The sequence below is a fragment of the Corapipo altera genome, unplaced genomic scaffold (genome assembly GCF_003945725.1).
Source record: "Corapipo altera isolate COAL_440 unplaced genomic scaffold, ASM394572v1 223, whole genome shotgun sequence".
NCBI lineage: Eukaryota > Metazoa > Chordata > Aves > Passeriformes > Pipridae > Corapipo > Corapipo altera.
Genome location: NW_020885074.1, coordinates 151,315 through 166,058, shown reverse-complemented (window position 1 = coordinate 166,058; position 14,744 = coordinate 151,315). Strand labels below are relative to the sequence as shown.

Genomic DNA, 14,744 nt, shown 5'->3' with positions numbered 1-14,744 from the left:
ACGGAGGCGCGAGAGTCACGGTGGCCGAGTGGTTAAGGCGTTGGACTCGAAATCCAATGGGGTTTCCCCGCACAGGTTCGAATCCTGTCCGTGACGCCCGCTCTGTATTTTTTAGCGCGGGGCCCTCCCCGGTCCCGGCTCCTTCACCGGCGGCGGCAGCGGGGACTCCCCCAACGCTCCGGTTCCTGCTCGTACCGGGGGCAGCAGCGGGGAGCTCCGGTACCGGCTGTTTTAACGGCGAAAACCACGGGAACGCCCCCTCCAGTCCCCGCTCTCTTAACGGTGGGAGCGAGGAGGAGCCTCCCAGCCCCGGCACCGGGTCTTTTACCGGTGAGAGCGGCGGGACAGGTTCACCCTTTTTGGGGAGCACACCTGGGGGGTTCAGGGCCAGGGCCACCCCCGTGGCTGGAGCCCCCCAGGACACTCAGCCACACCCCCGGAGGGGGCCGTTCCCCCCCAGGTCGGTGGGAGCCCGTCAGTGACATTTATTGATCTCGGGGACCCCCCAAGATACCTGGATCCCCCCAGGATGGGGAGGACACCCCCAAACCCACCCAGTTTGCCCCTGGGACTGAGCACCGGGCTTTCAGGGTGCAGGTGGAGGCCCCCAAATCAACGATAAAGCAACCAGAACGCTGTTTATTGATCACTTCAATCCCTGCCTCCCGCCCGATCCGCTGGGACCGACACCGGAGGAGAAACGATGGTAAAAAACAACAAAACAAATGCAAATAAATTAAATTCCCAACAAGTCTCAAGGAACCGGGCCAGAGCTGCCTGCCCATGGTATTTTGAAACTCAAATAAAAGGGGGGAATAAAAATGAAAAAAAGGCCAAAAAAAAAGGTACAAAAAAATACAGAACCACAATCACAAGTGTCTGGAAAAGTAACACCAACAGTGGAGAAAGCGGAGCCAAACACGGGGCAGGACCAGGGGGGGTGGGAGGTGCCCGAGGGGACACGGCTGCTCCCGAGGAGAGGGGCTGGGGCATGCACAGAGTAAGGGGGGGACAGAGGGGTCCCCAGGGCTGAGGACCCCCCACTCCAGGGACTCGGCTGCGGCTGTTTGGCTCCGGGGTCAGTGACACTGGCAGTGCCCAGTTTGGGGACACCGAGATGAGCCCCTTCCCCACTCACAGGAGGGGAGCAGCTCCTGCTGCTGCGGGGTCAGATCAAAGCTTGGAGAGACACCGGAGAGCAAATCCAGGGGGTGAGAAATCCCGGGGGAAGTGGCTATGGAATGAGTGAGAGCTGCCAGGCAGCAGGGCTGGTCCTGGGGGGCTGGGCTGGACTGTGAGCCGGGATTTGGGGGACCCACCGAGGGGTCTGGCAGTGCGTGTGGAGCCATCGCTCCTTCTGTCCAAGAAAGACACGAACGGGGAAGCGAAGGGGGGACGTGGAGGGGCTGCAGCGCCGGCCGAGCTCCGTGCAGGGTTTACCAGAGGGGTTTAATAATCGTGTCACTGAGGAACCAAGAGGTCGGAGGGGACAGTTCCCTAAAATCCACGTCGGTGAACAGGGACCGCCCGCAGTTCTGAGCGGCCTCCCTGGGCCTCCCCCCCTGCACGTTCCCCCTCCTCTCCCTCGAAGGGTTCATCCCCGGAATCCCTCAGATCTCCTCCACTCCGTGTGCAAAGATCATGACGAGCCCCGGCTCGAGCACCATGTCCTCGCCCATGTGCTGGTTCTCGCAGGCCATCACCACCACCGCCTGCTTCCCGGGGATGCGCTTGGCCACATAGTTCTCGTAGTAGCGCCGGTTCATCTGGCGCGTCTCCAGCGTGGCCAGGCCCTGCGGCCAGTTCCGCTCGTGGGCGTTCTCGATGAGCTCGTTGATGATGGACGCGGGGCAGCCGCTCTCCACCAGCGAGCGCTTGATGACGGCCTGGAGCACCGCGTCCGGCGTGGAGATCATCCCGCCCCACCGCGTCACCCGCGCCGGCTGCAGGGAGTTCACCCACCTGGGGACACGGGGAGGGGGGTTGGGGTAGAATCCCAGGATCCTTGAGGTTGGAAAAGACCTCCAAGATCATCGAGTCCAACCCGTGCCCGATCCCCGCCTTGTCCCCCAGCCCAGAGCACTGAGTGCCACGTCCAGTCCTTCCTTGGACACCTCCAGGGATGGGGACTCCACCACCTCCCTGACCACCCTTTCCAGGAAGAAATTCCTCCTGATGCCCCCAGACCTTTGCTGTGTCTGGATCACCCCCTCACCCCAGGACTCCAGCTCTGGCTCTTTGGAAGGAACTGTGGCCCCAAACCCTTGAGCCAGACACATCTCAGCAGTGGGGGGGTTGCAGTCACAGAACCCCAGACTGGTTGGGGTCAGAAGGGACCTCTGGAGACCACCCAGTCCAACTCTCACCTTGAGAAGGTGACACAAGAGGGTTTGGAATGTCTCCAGAGAGGGAGAGTCCACACCCTCCCTGGGCAGCTGTTCCAGTGCTCTGCCACCCTCCATGGAAAGAAGTTCTTCCTCATGTGGAGGTGGAACTTCCTGTGTTTTAGTTTGACAACACCTTCCAAGAGGAAATCATTCCTGATTTCCAACCTGAACCTGTCCTGGGGCAGCTTGAGGCCACTTCCTCTTGTCCTGTCACTTGTTACCTGGGAGAAGAGGCCCATCCCCATCTGGCTACAATCACAATTTCCCCCGGAGCTGGAGAATGGGTCTGTTTTGGGTGCTCTGTGCTTGGGAGTGAGCCTGGATGGGGAACACTGAACTTCCCCACCTTCCCTTCCTGTTTTCATCTCAGGCTGCTTCAATCAGCTCCACAATCCCTCCCTTCAGGGAGGGGAGAGAGGAGGAGCAAGGAGCTGCTTCCTCCTCCAGCCTTTCTCCCAAGGAGGAAGGAATTTGGCAGCTTCCTGTTGGTGGGCAGGATGCAGGTGGAACAATAACACTCCAAACCCATTGTGTGAGCAGCTCACGTGCCACCCCCAGCACAAACTCCCCTCTTGTGAACCATTTCCTTCTCGTCAGAAGGCACTTCACCCCCTCCCCAGTCCCTCAGCCACGCTGGCAGATTCCCAGTCCCCTCTGCCCCCGACGTGGAGCTCCCCCCGCCCAGGCCCGGGACTCACTCCAGGATCTCGTTGTACTCGATGGTCTCCTCCAGGTTCTGCAGGTTGGGGTTGACGCTGCGGATCGCCCGCATGTAGGCCTTGAGCAGCTGGATATCCCGCTTCTGCCACGGCAGGGAAAAGTGGGATTTGGGAATGGGGTCACCGTGGGGGCCCCATGGCACAGACCGGCCCCGCAGAGCCCTCGGCCCGGTGCCACCCCAGCACCCACAGACCCCCAGCCACACTCAGCCCACTCCCCAGCACCCCATGGGGACCAGGGGAACCCTGGCACGAGCCTGGCACAGCTGGACCCACCTGCTCAGCCAGCTGGTGCTTGTGCTCTGCCGAGGTCTTCTCCAGCTCAGCGATCCGTGTCTGCTGCTGCTGCACCACCGACCGCAGGTGCTTGATGCAGTTGTGGTTGGGCAGCTCGTCTTTGGGCATTTCCAAGCTGCCAAGAGTTAGGAGAAAACGTGGAGGCCCCACGTTAGGGGAAGCTGCACACAGAGCACTTGGCATCGGTGTGTGAGCAGCTCCCAGAGCTGATCTGGGTGTGTGGGACCAGCTCAGACACCTCTGAGGAGTGTGGGAAGGCCCTGCTGTGCCAGACGGTCTGGGGAGAGTTATGGGAATAAACCACCACTGCCACAGTGCCATGGGATGGGGATTTTCCTCCTCCAAAGGGATCAGGGAGCAGAACCAGACAGCCCATGGGCCTGATCCAGGTTCTGACTTCACCCCAGGAGATCTCACTATCTCCAATCCAGGTCCCCTTCCAGGGCACTGCTTTCCACCTCATTCCCCAGTCTGTCCACAGATCCAGGGCTGCCTCGCCCCTGGTGCAGAATCCAGCACTTGAACTTTGTATGGTTGGTGACTGCCCATCTCTCCAGTCTGTCAAGGTCTCTCTGCAGGGCCTCGAGGGAGCCAACAGCTCCTCCCAGCCCCTTCTGCAGCACCATGGCCTCTGAATCCCAGGCTCCTTCCCAAACCCCATGCTCCTCCCAAACCCCAGGCCCCTTCCCAAACCCCCCGGCCCCTCCTCACCCGCATCCCTGCTCGCAGGTCACCGGGCGCTTGGGGTTGTGCTCGCAGTCGTTGAGGTGAGACATGAGGTTGTCGAGGCGCACGACGGCCGTGCAGCCGAACACGGCGTTGTCACAGGTGATCTGCAGCTTGGACAGCATGTTCCGCATGATCCGCGGCACCGGGCGCAGGTGGGCGACGGTCACCACGCTGCGGTCCACGGGGCACGTCTGCTGCTGCGAGAACCACTGCGTGATGCAGGCATTGCAGAAGGCGTGCTCGCAGTGGGGAGCCTGGGGGGGGCAGGACACGGCCACGGGTCACTCGCAGGCTGGAAAAGGTCTCCGACACCAAATCCCAGCCGTGCCCGACGCCCACCTCGCCCCCCGGCCCAGGGCACTGAGTGCCACGTCCAGGCCTCCCTCGGGCTCCTAAACTTCATCGTTTTCCCGGATTAAAACATCCCTTGGCCGTGTTTACACAGACGGGCTCTGCTCTTGTGTCCAAACTGCACTTGAGAGTGTTCAGGACTGGGGAGGGGGAGCAGATTTTGGGAACACGGAGCTTTATCCCTGGTGCCAATTCCTTTCCTGTGCTACTCAAACCTTTCACGAGGAAAGCTCAGAATCCAGGGAGCTCGCAGTGTGCACGGTGCCCATCACCTGATCCAGACACCCACGAGCCTGGGGCTGCCACCAGAGCCTTCCAGCAGCCAAAATCAGTGCTGAGGTGGGACCTACCTGAACTGGCTCCTCCAGGACCCCGCTGCAGATGGGGCATATAAGGTCCTCATCAACGTCCCCCTGGAAACGAGCTACATCATACCCCATCGCTCGTCACCGGTGCCAGAACCCTGCAGAGGGGACAGAGGGCTCAGGGGAGCTGCACAGGGCACATCCCAGCCCTCTGCCTCCCAAACTCCTGCTCTCTCCTGCCCCAGGCACACCTGGAGCTCTCACCAGGTGCCCTATGAGGGGGGGGAAAAGGGTCTTGGCCCCCTCTGTGTGCCCAGAGCTGCCCCAACGCTGCTGCCCCAACTCGAAATTCCCAATCCTGATGCAATTTTCCACTTGGTGGTTGTTGGGGTTTGATCTGGGGGTTGTTTTGCACAGTTTATTTGGTTTGCTGAGGTGGGACACGTGCCAGGGACTGTTCCTGGTGCAGCCAGACCCTCGCCAGCCTCACGCAACAGCACCAGCTCCTCCCTGGGAGGAAGGAACGTCCTGCCAAGGATGGCAGTGCCAGGTAATTCCCTTCTCCAACCCCTCCACTCTCTGCCAGGGCCGGCCTTGAGCTCTGCCCCGGCAGTTACTGGGCCCCCTGCTCCTCCTGCCCCGTTCTCACGACATCAAAGGCGGTGTCCAAGCCCTGCAGATCCATAAAGGAGTCCCCACCCCAAATCCAAACAGGAGCTGGCAGGGACAGGAGGGGTGTGAGGGCACAGGGAGCCCTCACGAGGCTCTGAAACCACCGTGGCAGGGCAGCAATTCCAGCTGTGCAAACACCAGCAGGTGGCTTTGCATCCCTCCAGCTCTCAGGATGCAGCTCCAGAACTCTGGACCCACCAGGGCTTTGGATTCACCGGGAGGTTCATTAACAAAACCCTTTCCCTGCCAGTCCCAGGGATCCTCTGGGAATTCCCAGGTCTGCCCGGCTCCTTCTACGTGAAATACAAGATACAGAAACCAGGCAGGGGCAGTTCCTGAGCCAGTTTGGCAGGATTTCTGTCAAACCTCTGGAATTTAAGGAAGATCTCACTATTTCCCCGTGGATATTGATTTAAACCAGAGCTTTTTGGAGCAAGAAAATCCCCCAGACCCGGGAGCAGCCACCATTCCAAGGCTCCACGTGCGTGGAGGGAGGACTGAACTCCTGCAGAAAGCTGTGGGGGAAGGAATGAAGCCATTCCCATGGAGAAGGGAGGCTGTGAGAGGGCCCTGCTTTACCTCCCGTGGCAGAATTCCTCCCGGAGCGGCGCAGGGCTGGGCTGGCTTCACTCTGTGCAGGGACACTCTCCCAATGGCCCATCTTTCCCCTCACTCCTCCACAGCCCAGAACGTTCCTCGGGGGCCCCACGCCGGAGTCAGACAGGACAGAGCTGATCCCAGGGGACAGAGAAGGGAGGATGAGGATGGTGAAGGAGGTGGAGGCTGTGCCCTGCCCATCACCCCCCTCCAGCCACGTGGGAAAGGAGCTGGAATTTTCTGAAGAGCCTTTGAGACTCTCCAAAAAACGACGGAGAACCTGTGGAGGAGCCGCAGATCGCCCGGAAGGCGCCGATCCCACCGTGGACTCGGCGGGGACGAGGGGCCAAAGGCCCCAAGCAGAGAATTCCCACTGTATCCCAACCCACTCCTTGCCTCCGGGGATTTCTGATTTCAGTGGGAAGAACGAGGGTCCCTTCAGAGCCCCAAACCAGCCCTGGAGAGCCCTCGTGCCCCCCCCGAACGTGACAGTGACACGGATCCACATCCCTGTCTCCCTTGGCTTTGGGAATTCCAGCCCCATTCCCAGCTGGATCCACAGGGCAGGGACACAAACACCAGCCCATTGGGCAAAGCCTCAGCTCTGCAGTGACAAAATCCCACTAAAAATACCGGTTTCCCCAAATGCCACTTAAAAAAAAAAAAAATCTCCTGACACAAATCCAAGGTTTTTTTCCTCTCTTGCTGTGAAAAATCGACAGAATGGGAAAAACTATTTTGGTTTGAGCTCCTGGTCATGGCAACGAGGGGAAAAACCAGCTCAGGAATAGCCTGGGTGGTGCTGCCATGGGGGTTTGGGCACCAGAACCTTCGACACCATTATTACTGAGGCACCAGAATTCCCCTGGTGCTGCTGAATTTTGGGGCATTTTCACATTTATCACTTAAAATCATGGCAAAAAATGCCCTTCCTGAAAACAAGGCTGAGCTCGGGTGCTGCTTAATTCCTGCCTTCCCTCTGCTTCCCAAACACTGCTGAGCTTTTGTGTCAGGGACCAGGGTCAGGTGTGCTCCCCACATCCCCCAAATTCCTTGGGATTGTTCCCCAAGTTCCTTTGGATTGTCCACCCACATTCCTTGGGATTGTTCCCACATTCCTTGGGATTGTTCCCACATTCCTTGGGATTGTCCCCCACATTCCTCTCTCGCTCCGTGGCTGCCGCGGTGGGGGGGCTTCCCCCTCAACCCGGAGCCCCCCGGGAGCCCGGGACCCCCCGGCCGTCGCTGTCCTCACTGCAGACGATTCCTCCCGGGAGCCACTTCCAGCCCGGTCCGTGTTTCCCCAGCCCGGCCCGTGTTCTCCCCCACAGCCGCCCCGGTGGGGCCGGGGCCGGTTCGCGCCGCTGATCCCCCCCGGGACCGGCCCCGGCGCAGTCCCGGGATGCGTCGTTTCGCTCCCGATGTCCGGGCGCGGCCCCGAGAGCACGGCCGGGGGTTCTCCTCCCACCGGGACGGGGCTCCAGCGGCACCGGGACCGGCCCGCGGGGCTCTCACGGTCGGGGTGGAGGGGTCACTCCCCACCACACGAACTCCCGACCAGGTCCGGCCTCCCGCAGCCTCGAGCCCCGGCAGCCTCTCCGCGGATCACCGCCCGCTCCCCCCGGTGCTACCGGGGTCGCATCGCGCCCCCCCCGCCCCGGGAGCCCCGAACGCCGCCCACGGGCCCCGCTCTCCGCACGGGGCCCCCCTCCCCGGTCCCACGTACCGCGGCCGCCGGGCCCAGGCCTCTCGGGGGCCGTTCCGGGGCCTCTCGGGGGCCGTTCCGGGGCCGCTCCGGGCTCAGGGGCGGCCGCGGCTTCCACCGGGTCCCCCCCGCCCGGCCCCGCCACGCCGGAAGTTGCCGCGCCGGAAGCGCCGCTCTGGCCCCGCGCGAGCAACAACTCACTGGTCGGGGCGGGGCTCCGCGAGGTGAGCCGCGCTAAGCCCCGCCCACAATGCATCGCTATTGGTTGGAGCAGCGTTACGTCACCCGGCCCGCCGTGCGCTGATTGGCTGCGCGGGGCAGTGTCCGGGGGCTGCCGGGAGCGTGCCGGTGAGGGCGCGCGGCGGGGGCTGCGAGCGCCCCCTGGCGGCGGGGCGGGAGAGAGGGCGGTGCTCCCGATCCCGGTCCCGGTGGCCCCGGAGTCTCGCTCGTGGGTAGTCCCGTCCCCGCGGTCCTGTCTCCAGTGTCCCGGCGGCCCCGTTCCAACGGTCTCGTTCCCCGCGTCCCCGCACTCAGCCCGGTGGTCCCGTTCCCAGCGGTGATGCCCCCCCGGTGTCCCGTCCCCGCGGTCCTGTGCTCGGTGCCTCGTTCCCACGGTCCCGTCCCCGGTGTCCCCGCAGCCCAGTGGTCCCGTCCCCGCGGTCCCCGGCCCCGGCAGCGATGCCCTCCCCCGTGTCGCGTCCCCGCTGTCCTGTCCCTGCTGTCCCCGGTGGTCCCAAGGCCGGTAGTCTCGTCTCCAGTGTCCCATCCCCGGTGTCCCATCCCCGGTGTCCTGGTCCCATCTCCGGGTGGTCCCATCCCCATCCCACATACTGCTCCCCGTCCCAGCAGTGATGTCCTGCCCCCCGGGGGTGGCACAGCCGGTGTCCCCCCGTGCCCCCCATCCCCGGTGTCCCCCCTGTCCCCGGTGTCCCCCCATCCCCGGTACCCCCCGCTCCTCCGCAGGGTCCCACCGGCACCATGAGCACCGAGACGCTGGTGAAGGACGTGAAGCCGGGGCTGAAGAACCTCAACCTCATCTTCATCGTGCTGGAGACGGGTGGGTGTGAGGGCGGGGGGTCCCCCCTGTCCCCACGTGCCCCCCTGACCCCGCGTGTCCCCCCAGGCCGGGTGACGAAGACCAAGGACGGGCACGAGGTGCGAACGTGCAAAGTGGCCGACAAGACCGGCAGCATCAACATCTCGGTGTGGGACGATGTGGGGAACCTCATCCAGCCTGGGGACATCATCCGCCTCACCAAGGGGTACTGGGGGGGCTGGGGGGGCGCCCGGGACCCCCGACCCTGCGGGGACCCCGCCCTGACCTCCCCTTCCTCCTCCTCCTCCTCCTCAGCTACGCGTCCGTCTTCAAGGGCTGCCTGACCCTCTACACGGGGCGCGGGGGGGACCTGCAGAAGATCGGCGAGTAAGGACGGGCTGGGGGGTCCCCCCGGAGCTGGGGGGGGCTTGGGGGGGCGGGGGGACCCCACGGCCCCTCTCTGCCTGCAGGTTCTGCATGGTGTACTCCGAGGTGCCCAACTTCAGCGAGCCCAACCCCGAGTACGTGGCGCAGCAGTCGCAGAACAAAGGGGTGAGCTGGGGGGTCCCGGGCTGGGGAGGGGGCTGGGCTGGCACTGCCAGGACCCCCTCGGCCCCCCGAGGGCAGCCCCCTGGCTCTGCAGCACACGGGGGTCTCCATCTCCTCCTCCACAGGCCCAGAACGACAGCGCCAGTGCTTCTGCTTCACAGACCACCCAGGGCCCCCCCGCAGCCCCCCCAGGTAGGTCATGCAGCCCCCTCCCCACCCTGGGGCTGCAGGATCCCCCCCGTGGGACCCCCAGGCTCAGGGGGGGTAGGGGCGGCTCTACCTTTCCCTCCCGGTTCTCTCGCAGCCCCCGACAGCCAGAACGGGAACGGGCTGAGCCCGGGGGGCCCCGCGCACCCCCCCAGCGCCCCCGCGCACCCCCCGAGCGGCCGCATCACCCGCAGCCAGCCCGGGCACCCCGGCCCCGCCTCCGGCCCCGTCAGCAACGGCAAAGAGACGCGGAGGAGCAGCAAGAGATAACGGGGACCCTCCCCCGGACCCTCCTCCCTCCAGCCCCGCCACCGTCGGGAACGGCGGGGGGGGCCCGGCCCCCCAGCCCCGCGCAGCCCCCGGGGCGAGGAGGGGGTGCCCGGGCCCCGCTGCCCCCCACTCACGTGCCTGCGGGGGCGGCCCGGAGCCCCCCGTGCTCGGGGGTCCCGGGTGGGACAGGGCTGAGCGGTGCCGGGGGGTCCCCCCCCGCCCTGTGCCCCCCACCCACAGCGCCCGGGACCCTCGGGGTGCGTGTTAATAAAGGTCGAGCTCTGCCCACGCCTCTCCTGCTCCTGCCCGGCACGGGGGGGACCCGGACCCCCCCCCGCCCTCAAGGCCCTCCCCGCGGCCCCTCCCGGCACCGGGGCCGGCCGGGAGCAGCTCCGGGGTGACCCTTGGCCCCCCCGGGTCGGGCGCAGCAGACGCGGGACGGGGACGGGGACGGGCAGGGCCGCGTCCCCCCGGCCCCACCACCGGTCAGGTGGGCACGGGTGGGCACGGGAGGGTCCCGGGGGGACACGGGCGATACCAGCGCCGCGCCTGGGGGGGGTCCCACGAGTGGGGTGGTGATGGGGACAGTGAGACCCACGTGGGGGGGCGGGGGGGGGCTGGGGGGGGGGGGCACCCGCGGGGCCGTGGGGGGGTCGGTGGGGCCCTGGCTCCCAGGATTTTCCATCGTGTCCTGGCCCCACGTGGGAGAGGACGGCGGCCATCCCACCATCCCATCTCCACGTGCGGCTGTCCCGTGTCCCTGCTGGGAAGGGGGGAGCCGGTGGGGGGATGTGGGGCTGTGGGTGGTGGGGTGGGGGGTGAGGAGGGAGCCGGGGGGTGCCGAGGGCTTTATCTCCCGCCTGGTGAAACATTAACTCCCTCACAAAACCTGCCCCCGTTGCAAAACCTCCCCTCGAGGACGAGGGTCACCATGTCCCCCCACAGCATTGTCCCCACCACCCCCCTCTCCTGCCTCGGGAGCCCTCGGGGGGCACAGGGGCAGCACCCCTCATCCCAGCCCCTCTGCCCGGGGTGTCCCTGAGCCCCGGTGTGGGACACGTTTCCTGGGAGGTGACCCTGGTGCCGCCTGTTGCTTTCCCTGTGGACGGACGGGTGCCAGGAAAGTGCAGCGGGGGCCACCTGGGGGGACCCCACGTCCCAGGAGGCGCCCACAGCTCCCACCACCCTCACCCCAGTGTCCCCCTCCTCCCCCAGCTCCGCCGCCCCCAGGATCCGGCCCCATGGGCCCCCCCGGGCTCCTCCTGGGGCTCCTCCTGGCTCTGGGGGTCAGGGGGACGCCGGAGCCGCCGGGGCCGCTGCCCGAGGAGCAGGAGCACGGGTATTACCTGCAGCAGCTCTTCGGGCAGTACGGGGCCAACGGGACCCTGCCCTTCGAGGGGCTGGCGCGGCTGCTGGGCAGCCTCGGGCTGGGCCGTGTCCAGGTGGTCCAGATCCAGCACGAGGAGCTGGGCCACGGCCACGTCAGTCACCTGGACCTGCTCGAGGTGCAGGAGGAGAAGCACCGGCACCGGCACCCGGTCTGGGAGCACGGTGGGGACGCGGCTCCCGGCGCCCCAGCGACCGACCGACCCCACAGGTACCCGATTCCCCCCCGGTCCCGGGAGGGCTGCCCCACACCCCGGCGTGATGGGGGGCTCATGGCCCCGGTCTCCCGCAGCCCCCCGCCCTCCCAGACACAAAGCTGGGCGAAGCCAGTGCCCACCGAGCCCCCCGGTGCTGGGGGCCCCCCCCCGGCGGTACCAGCCCACCCTCAGCCTGCTGGGGAGGGTCCTGGGCTTGGAGCACTCCAGCGCCGACCACCCGCACGATGACGTGAGTGGGGGGGGGGTCACACCATCCGGCTCCGCTGCCACATCTGGGGAGCCTGGGGGACCCCCGGCTGCTCCTCGTCCCCCCGGGACCCCCTGCAGCGCTCACCGCAGCCCCCCGGCCCTGCAGTGCCTCAACGTGACCCAACTGCTGGTGAACTTCGGGCTGGACTCGGTGTCGCAGCTGACGCCGGAGCAGTTCACCCTCCTGTGCCCGGCCCTGCTCTACCAGATCGACAGCCGCGTCTGCATCCAGCACAGCGATGAGGTGACGCTGCCTCCCCCGGGGGGGGGCCTGTGGCCAGGTAACCCCAACCCGGGGTAACCCCTCCCAGGCCCCCGGCCCCGGGTTGTCTGTCCCCGGGCCCCCCACAGCCTGTCACTCCATTGCTGCATCCCCACGTGCCCCAGTGTCTGATCTCCGTGCCCCCCATCTCTGTAGCCCCATCTCTGGTTCCTCGAGCATCTGGTCCCCCTGTCCCTGCACCCTGAGCCCCTGGTCTCCCATCAGATGGACCCTGTGGACCCTCTCCGTGCATTCCCATCCCTGGCTCCTCCATCATCAGCTTCCCAGGTCCCCTGTCACTTCAGTCCCATCCCTGGATCCCTCCAACCCCATCCTACAATGATCGTCCCTCCAACCCCAAGTGCCCCCCCTCTCACACTCCCCATCCCCAGATTCCCACACTCCTGGTCCTGGGGTCCCCATTCCTGAGGTCCCCATCCCTACCTCCCTGGGGTCCCCATCCTGCATCCCCAAGGACCCCCCATCCCCACACCCCCTCTCCGTGCCCCCCTGCTCCGGCCGTGCCCCCTGACCCTCCCCACAGCGCTGGGCTGGGCTCTCCTGGCCGTGGCCTCCATCAGCCTCCCGTCCGCCCTGGCCGTGCTCCTGGTCCCGCTGCTGAGCCGCAGCTTCTTCCGCTCCCTCCTGGCCTTCCTGGTGGCCCTGGCCGTGGGGACACTCTGTGGGGACGCCCTGCTCCACCTCTGGCCCCACGTAGGTACCCCCACCCCCGTGGAGGGGAGGTGGCACCCTGGGGGACATTGGGGTGTTGGGGTCCCCTGACCCACTGGGTCACCCCTGTCCAGGCCCAGGGGGGGCACCAGGACACGTCGTCGGAGCCGGGGCCAGCAGTGCTGCAGGGGCTGGCGGTGCTGGGGGGCATCTACCTGCTCTTCCTGCTGGAGCTGCTCCTGGGGATGCTGCGGCGCAGGCGGGAGGCCACGGTGAGAGCCACGGGCACGGGGCAGGCCACGGGGTTGCCACCAGGTCCGGCTTTGTACCCAACACCTCTGTTCTTTCACAGGGATACCCCCATGGAGAGACCCCCGGTGTGGCCGTGGGGGTCCTGGCACCGTCACGAGGAGGTACAACCCCCCCCTCGTGCCCCACAGTGCCCACAGCCCCCAGCCCCGACACCCACCCCGTGTCCGTCCTGCAGCAGGGGCCGAGCTGAGACACCTCAGGGCACCAGACACGGACCCGGAGCTGGAGCTGAGGCCCCACGGACCCCCCCGTGAATCCCCCCACGGGCCCCCCCACGGACACTCCCACGGCCCCGCGCTGCCCCTCAGCCCCGGGGCCACCGACATCGTGTGGATGGTGGTCCTGGGGGATGGGATCCACAACCTGACGGACGGGCTGGCCATCGGTGAGGGGGCAGAGCTGGACACGGGCACGGACCTGGATGTGGACACGGAGGGTGCCCAGGGACAGGGAACAAGGGGTGCAGAGTGCAGCAGGGGCAGAAGGACAGGCGGGCACAGGGACAGGGGGCAGGGGGTGCACAGGGCAGGGGGTGAAGGACCCTCTTCCCGCAGGTGCCGCCTTCTCCCACAGCCTCTCCAGCGGGCTCAGCACGGCGCTGGCCGTGCTCTGCCACGAACTGCCCCACGAGCTGGGTAAGTGCTGCTCCCCCTGCCCTGGCAGCCCCTCAGCTCCCCTCACACCCACCCACCCACCCACCCGCTCTGCCCGCAGGTGACCTGGCGGTGCTGCTGCGGGCGGGCACCGCCCCCCGCTCCGTCCTGCTCCTCAACCTGCTCTCGGCCCTGCTCTCCTGCCTGGGCGTGGTCGCGGGGGTGGCCGTGGGGCACAGCGGGACCCCCCTCACCCCCTGGGTCCTCACCACCACCGCCGGCATCTTCCTCTATGTGGCCCTGGCCGACATGGTAAGGGCTGTCCGGGGCTGTCCGGGGGTGTCCGGGGGTGTCCGGGGGGTGTCTGGGGCTGTCTGGGGTGTCCGGGGTGTCCGGGGCGTGTCCGGGGGGTGTCTGGTGCTGTCCAGGGCTGTCCGGGGCTGTCCAGGAGTGTCCGGGGCTGTCCGGGGCTGTCTGGGAATGTCCAGGGGTGTCTAGGGGGTGTGAGCCTCCTGCTGAGCCCCCGCTCTGCCCCAGCTCCCCGAGGCTCTGCGAGGATCCGCCGAGGGCCCCGGCGAGGGCACCTGGAGCCGCTTCCTCCTGCAGAACGCGGGGTTCCTGCTGGGCAGTGGCATCATGCTGGGCATCGCCCTGGCCGAGGGGCACGTTCGCGCCTGGCTGCAGCTCTGAGGGGCTCGGCCGGGGCCAGGACCGGGCAGCAGGACGCCCAACGTGCCCCCAGGACCGGATTTTTTCACCTCCTGAAGACCCTCAGCGGCATCCGCTGCCTCGGGAGCCTCAGGCTCAGCCTCCTGTGGGGTGGGACTCGGGGGTCCCCTCAGCCCCCCTGGGTGGGGGCAGTGGGGTGCTCACACACCCGGCTCCGGGGCTGAATCCAAGCTTGTTCCCCTTCCCGTCCTCCCAGACCAGGCAGAGGAAGGACAACAGCCCGTAGAAGCAATAGCATTTTAATAAACATAATTGATTCAAAGCCACAATACGAAGAACAGGACTTGGTTGCAGCTCACACGGTAGAAAATAGATCAAGTCTGAATGATTTTGTCTTTCCCTCTCCCCCTTTTTCAGTATCTTTTTAGTTCCTTTCCCTTCCCTCCCTTCCCCTTCCTCCTCCCCGAAGGTGATGCAGGATTTCTGAAAATACAGAACAACTGAGAAAAAAGTGACTGCTCAGGAGGCTCGGGGAGCCGGGGGGTGGGCTCACACTGGA

General features: G+C 66.1%; 3 protein-coding genes and 1 non-coding gene across 5 annotated transcripts; 3 read left to right on the top strand and 1 right to left on the bottom strand.

Annotated features, from left to right (window-relative positions):
- The first annotated feature begins 14 nt into the window (after positions 1-14).
- TRNAS-CGA lies at positions 15-96 on the top strand. The gene has a single exon. It is a non-coding gene; the product is annotated as a tRNA-Ser (tRNA).
- A 523-nt stretch (positions 97-619) lies between these two features.
- On the bottom strand, positions 620-11,187 carry RNF41 (ring finger protein 41). 2 transcript variants are annotated; one of them, XM_027669303.1, is made up of 7 exons: positions 11,171-11,187; positions 6,040-6,191; positions 4,834-4,946; positions 4,115-4,386; positions 3,383-3,518; positions 3,086-3,189; positions 620-1,962 (listed from the first exon to the last, which is right to left on the bottom strand). In XM_027669303.1, exons 3-7 carry the CDS (start codon positions 4,921-4,923, stop codon positions 1,611-1,613), a joined length of 954 nt encoding a protein of 317 aa, XP_027525104.1. In that variant the 5' UTR covers positions 4,924-4,946; positions 6,040-6,191; positions 11,171-11,187; the 3' UTR covers positions 620-1,610. The 2 variants fall into 2 exon arrangements, with proteins under 2 accessions (XP_027525104.1, XP_027525103.1); XM_027669302.1 differs by lacking the exon at positions 11,171-11,187 and adding an exon at positions 7,784-7,894.
- On the top strand, positions 8,186-9,871 carry NABP2 (nucleic acid binding protein 2). The gene is made up of 7 exons (XM_027669304.1): positions 8,186-8,210; positions 8,726-8,819; positions 8,886-9,024; positions 9,114-9,185; positions 9,269-9,350; positions 9,473-9,539; positions 9,652-9,871. Exons 2-7 carry the CDS (start codon positions 8,741-8,743, stop codon positions 9,822-9,824), a joined length of 612 nt encoding a protein of 203 aa, XP_027525105.1. The 5' UTR covers positions 8,186-8,210; positions 8,726-8,740; the 3' UTR covers positions 9,825-9,871.
- SLC39A5 (solute carrier family 39 member 5) lies at positions 11,066-14,514 on the top strand. The gene is given in 11 exon segments (XM_027669275.1): positions 11,066-11,334; positions 11,336-11,421; positions 11,503-11,657; positions 11,784-11,958; positions 12,484-12,653; positions 12,746-12,883; positions 12,964-13,024; positions 13,102-13,308; positions 13,478-13,558; positions 13,638-13,828; positions 14,054-14,514. Coding segments are annotated over 11 exon segments (1,686 nt in total). The 3' UTR covers positions 14,207-14,514.
- Positions 14,515-14,744: the final 230 nt, after the last annotated feature.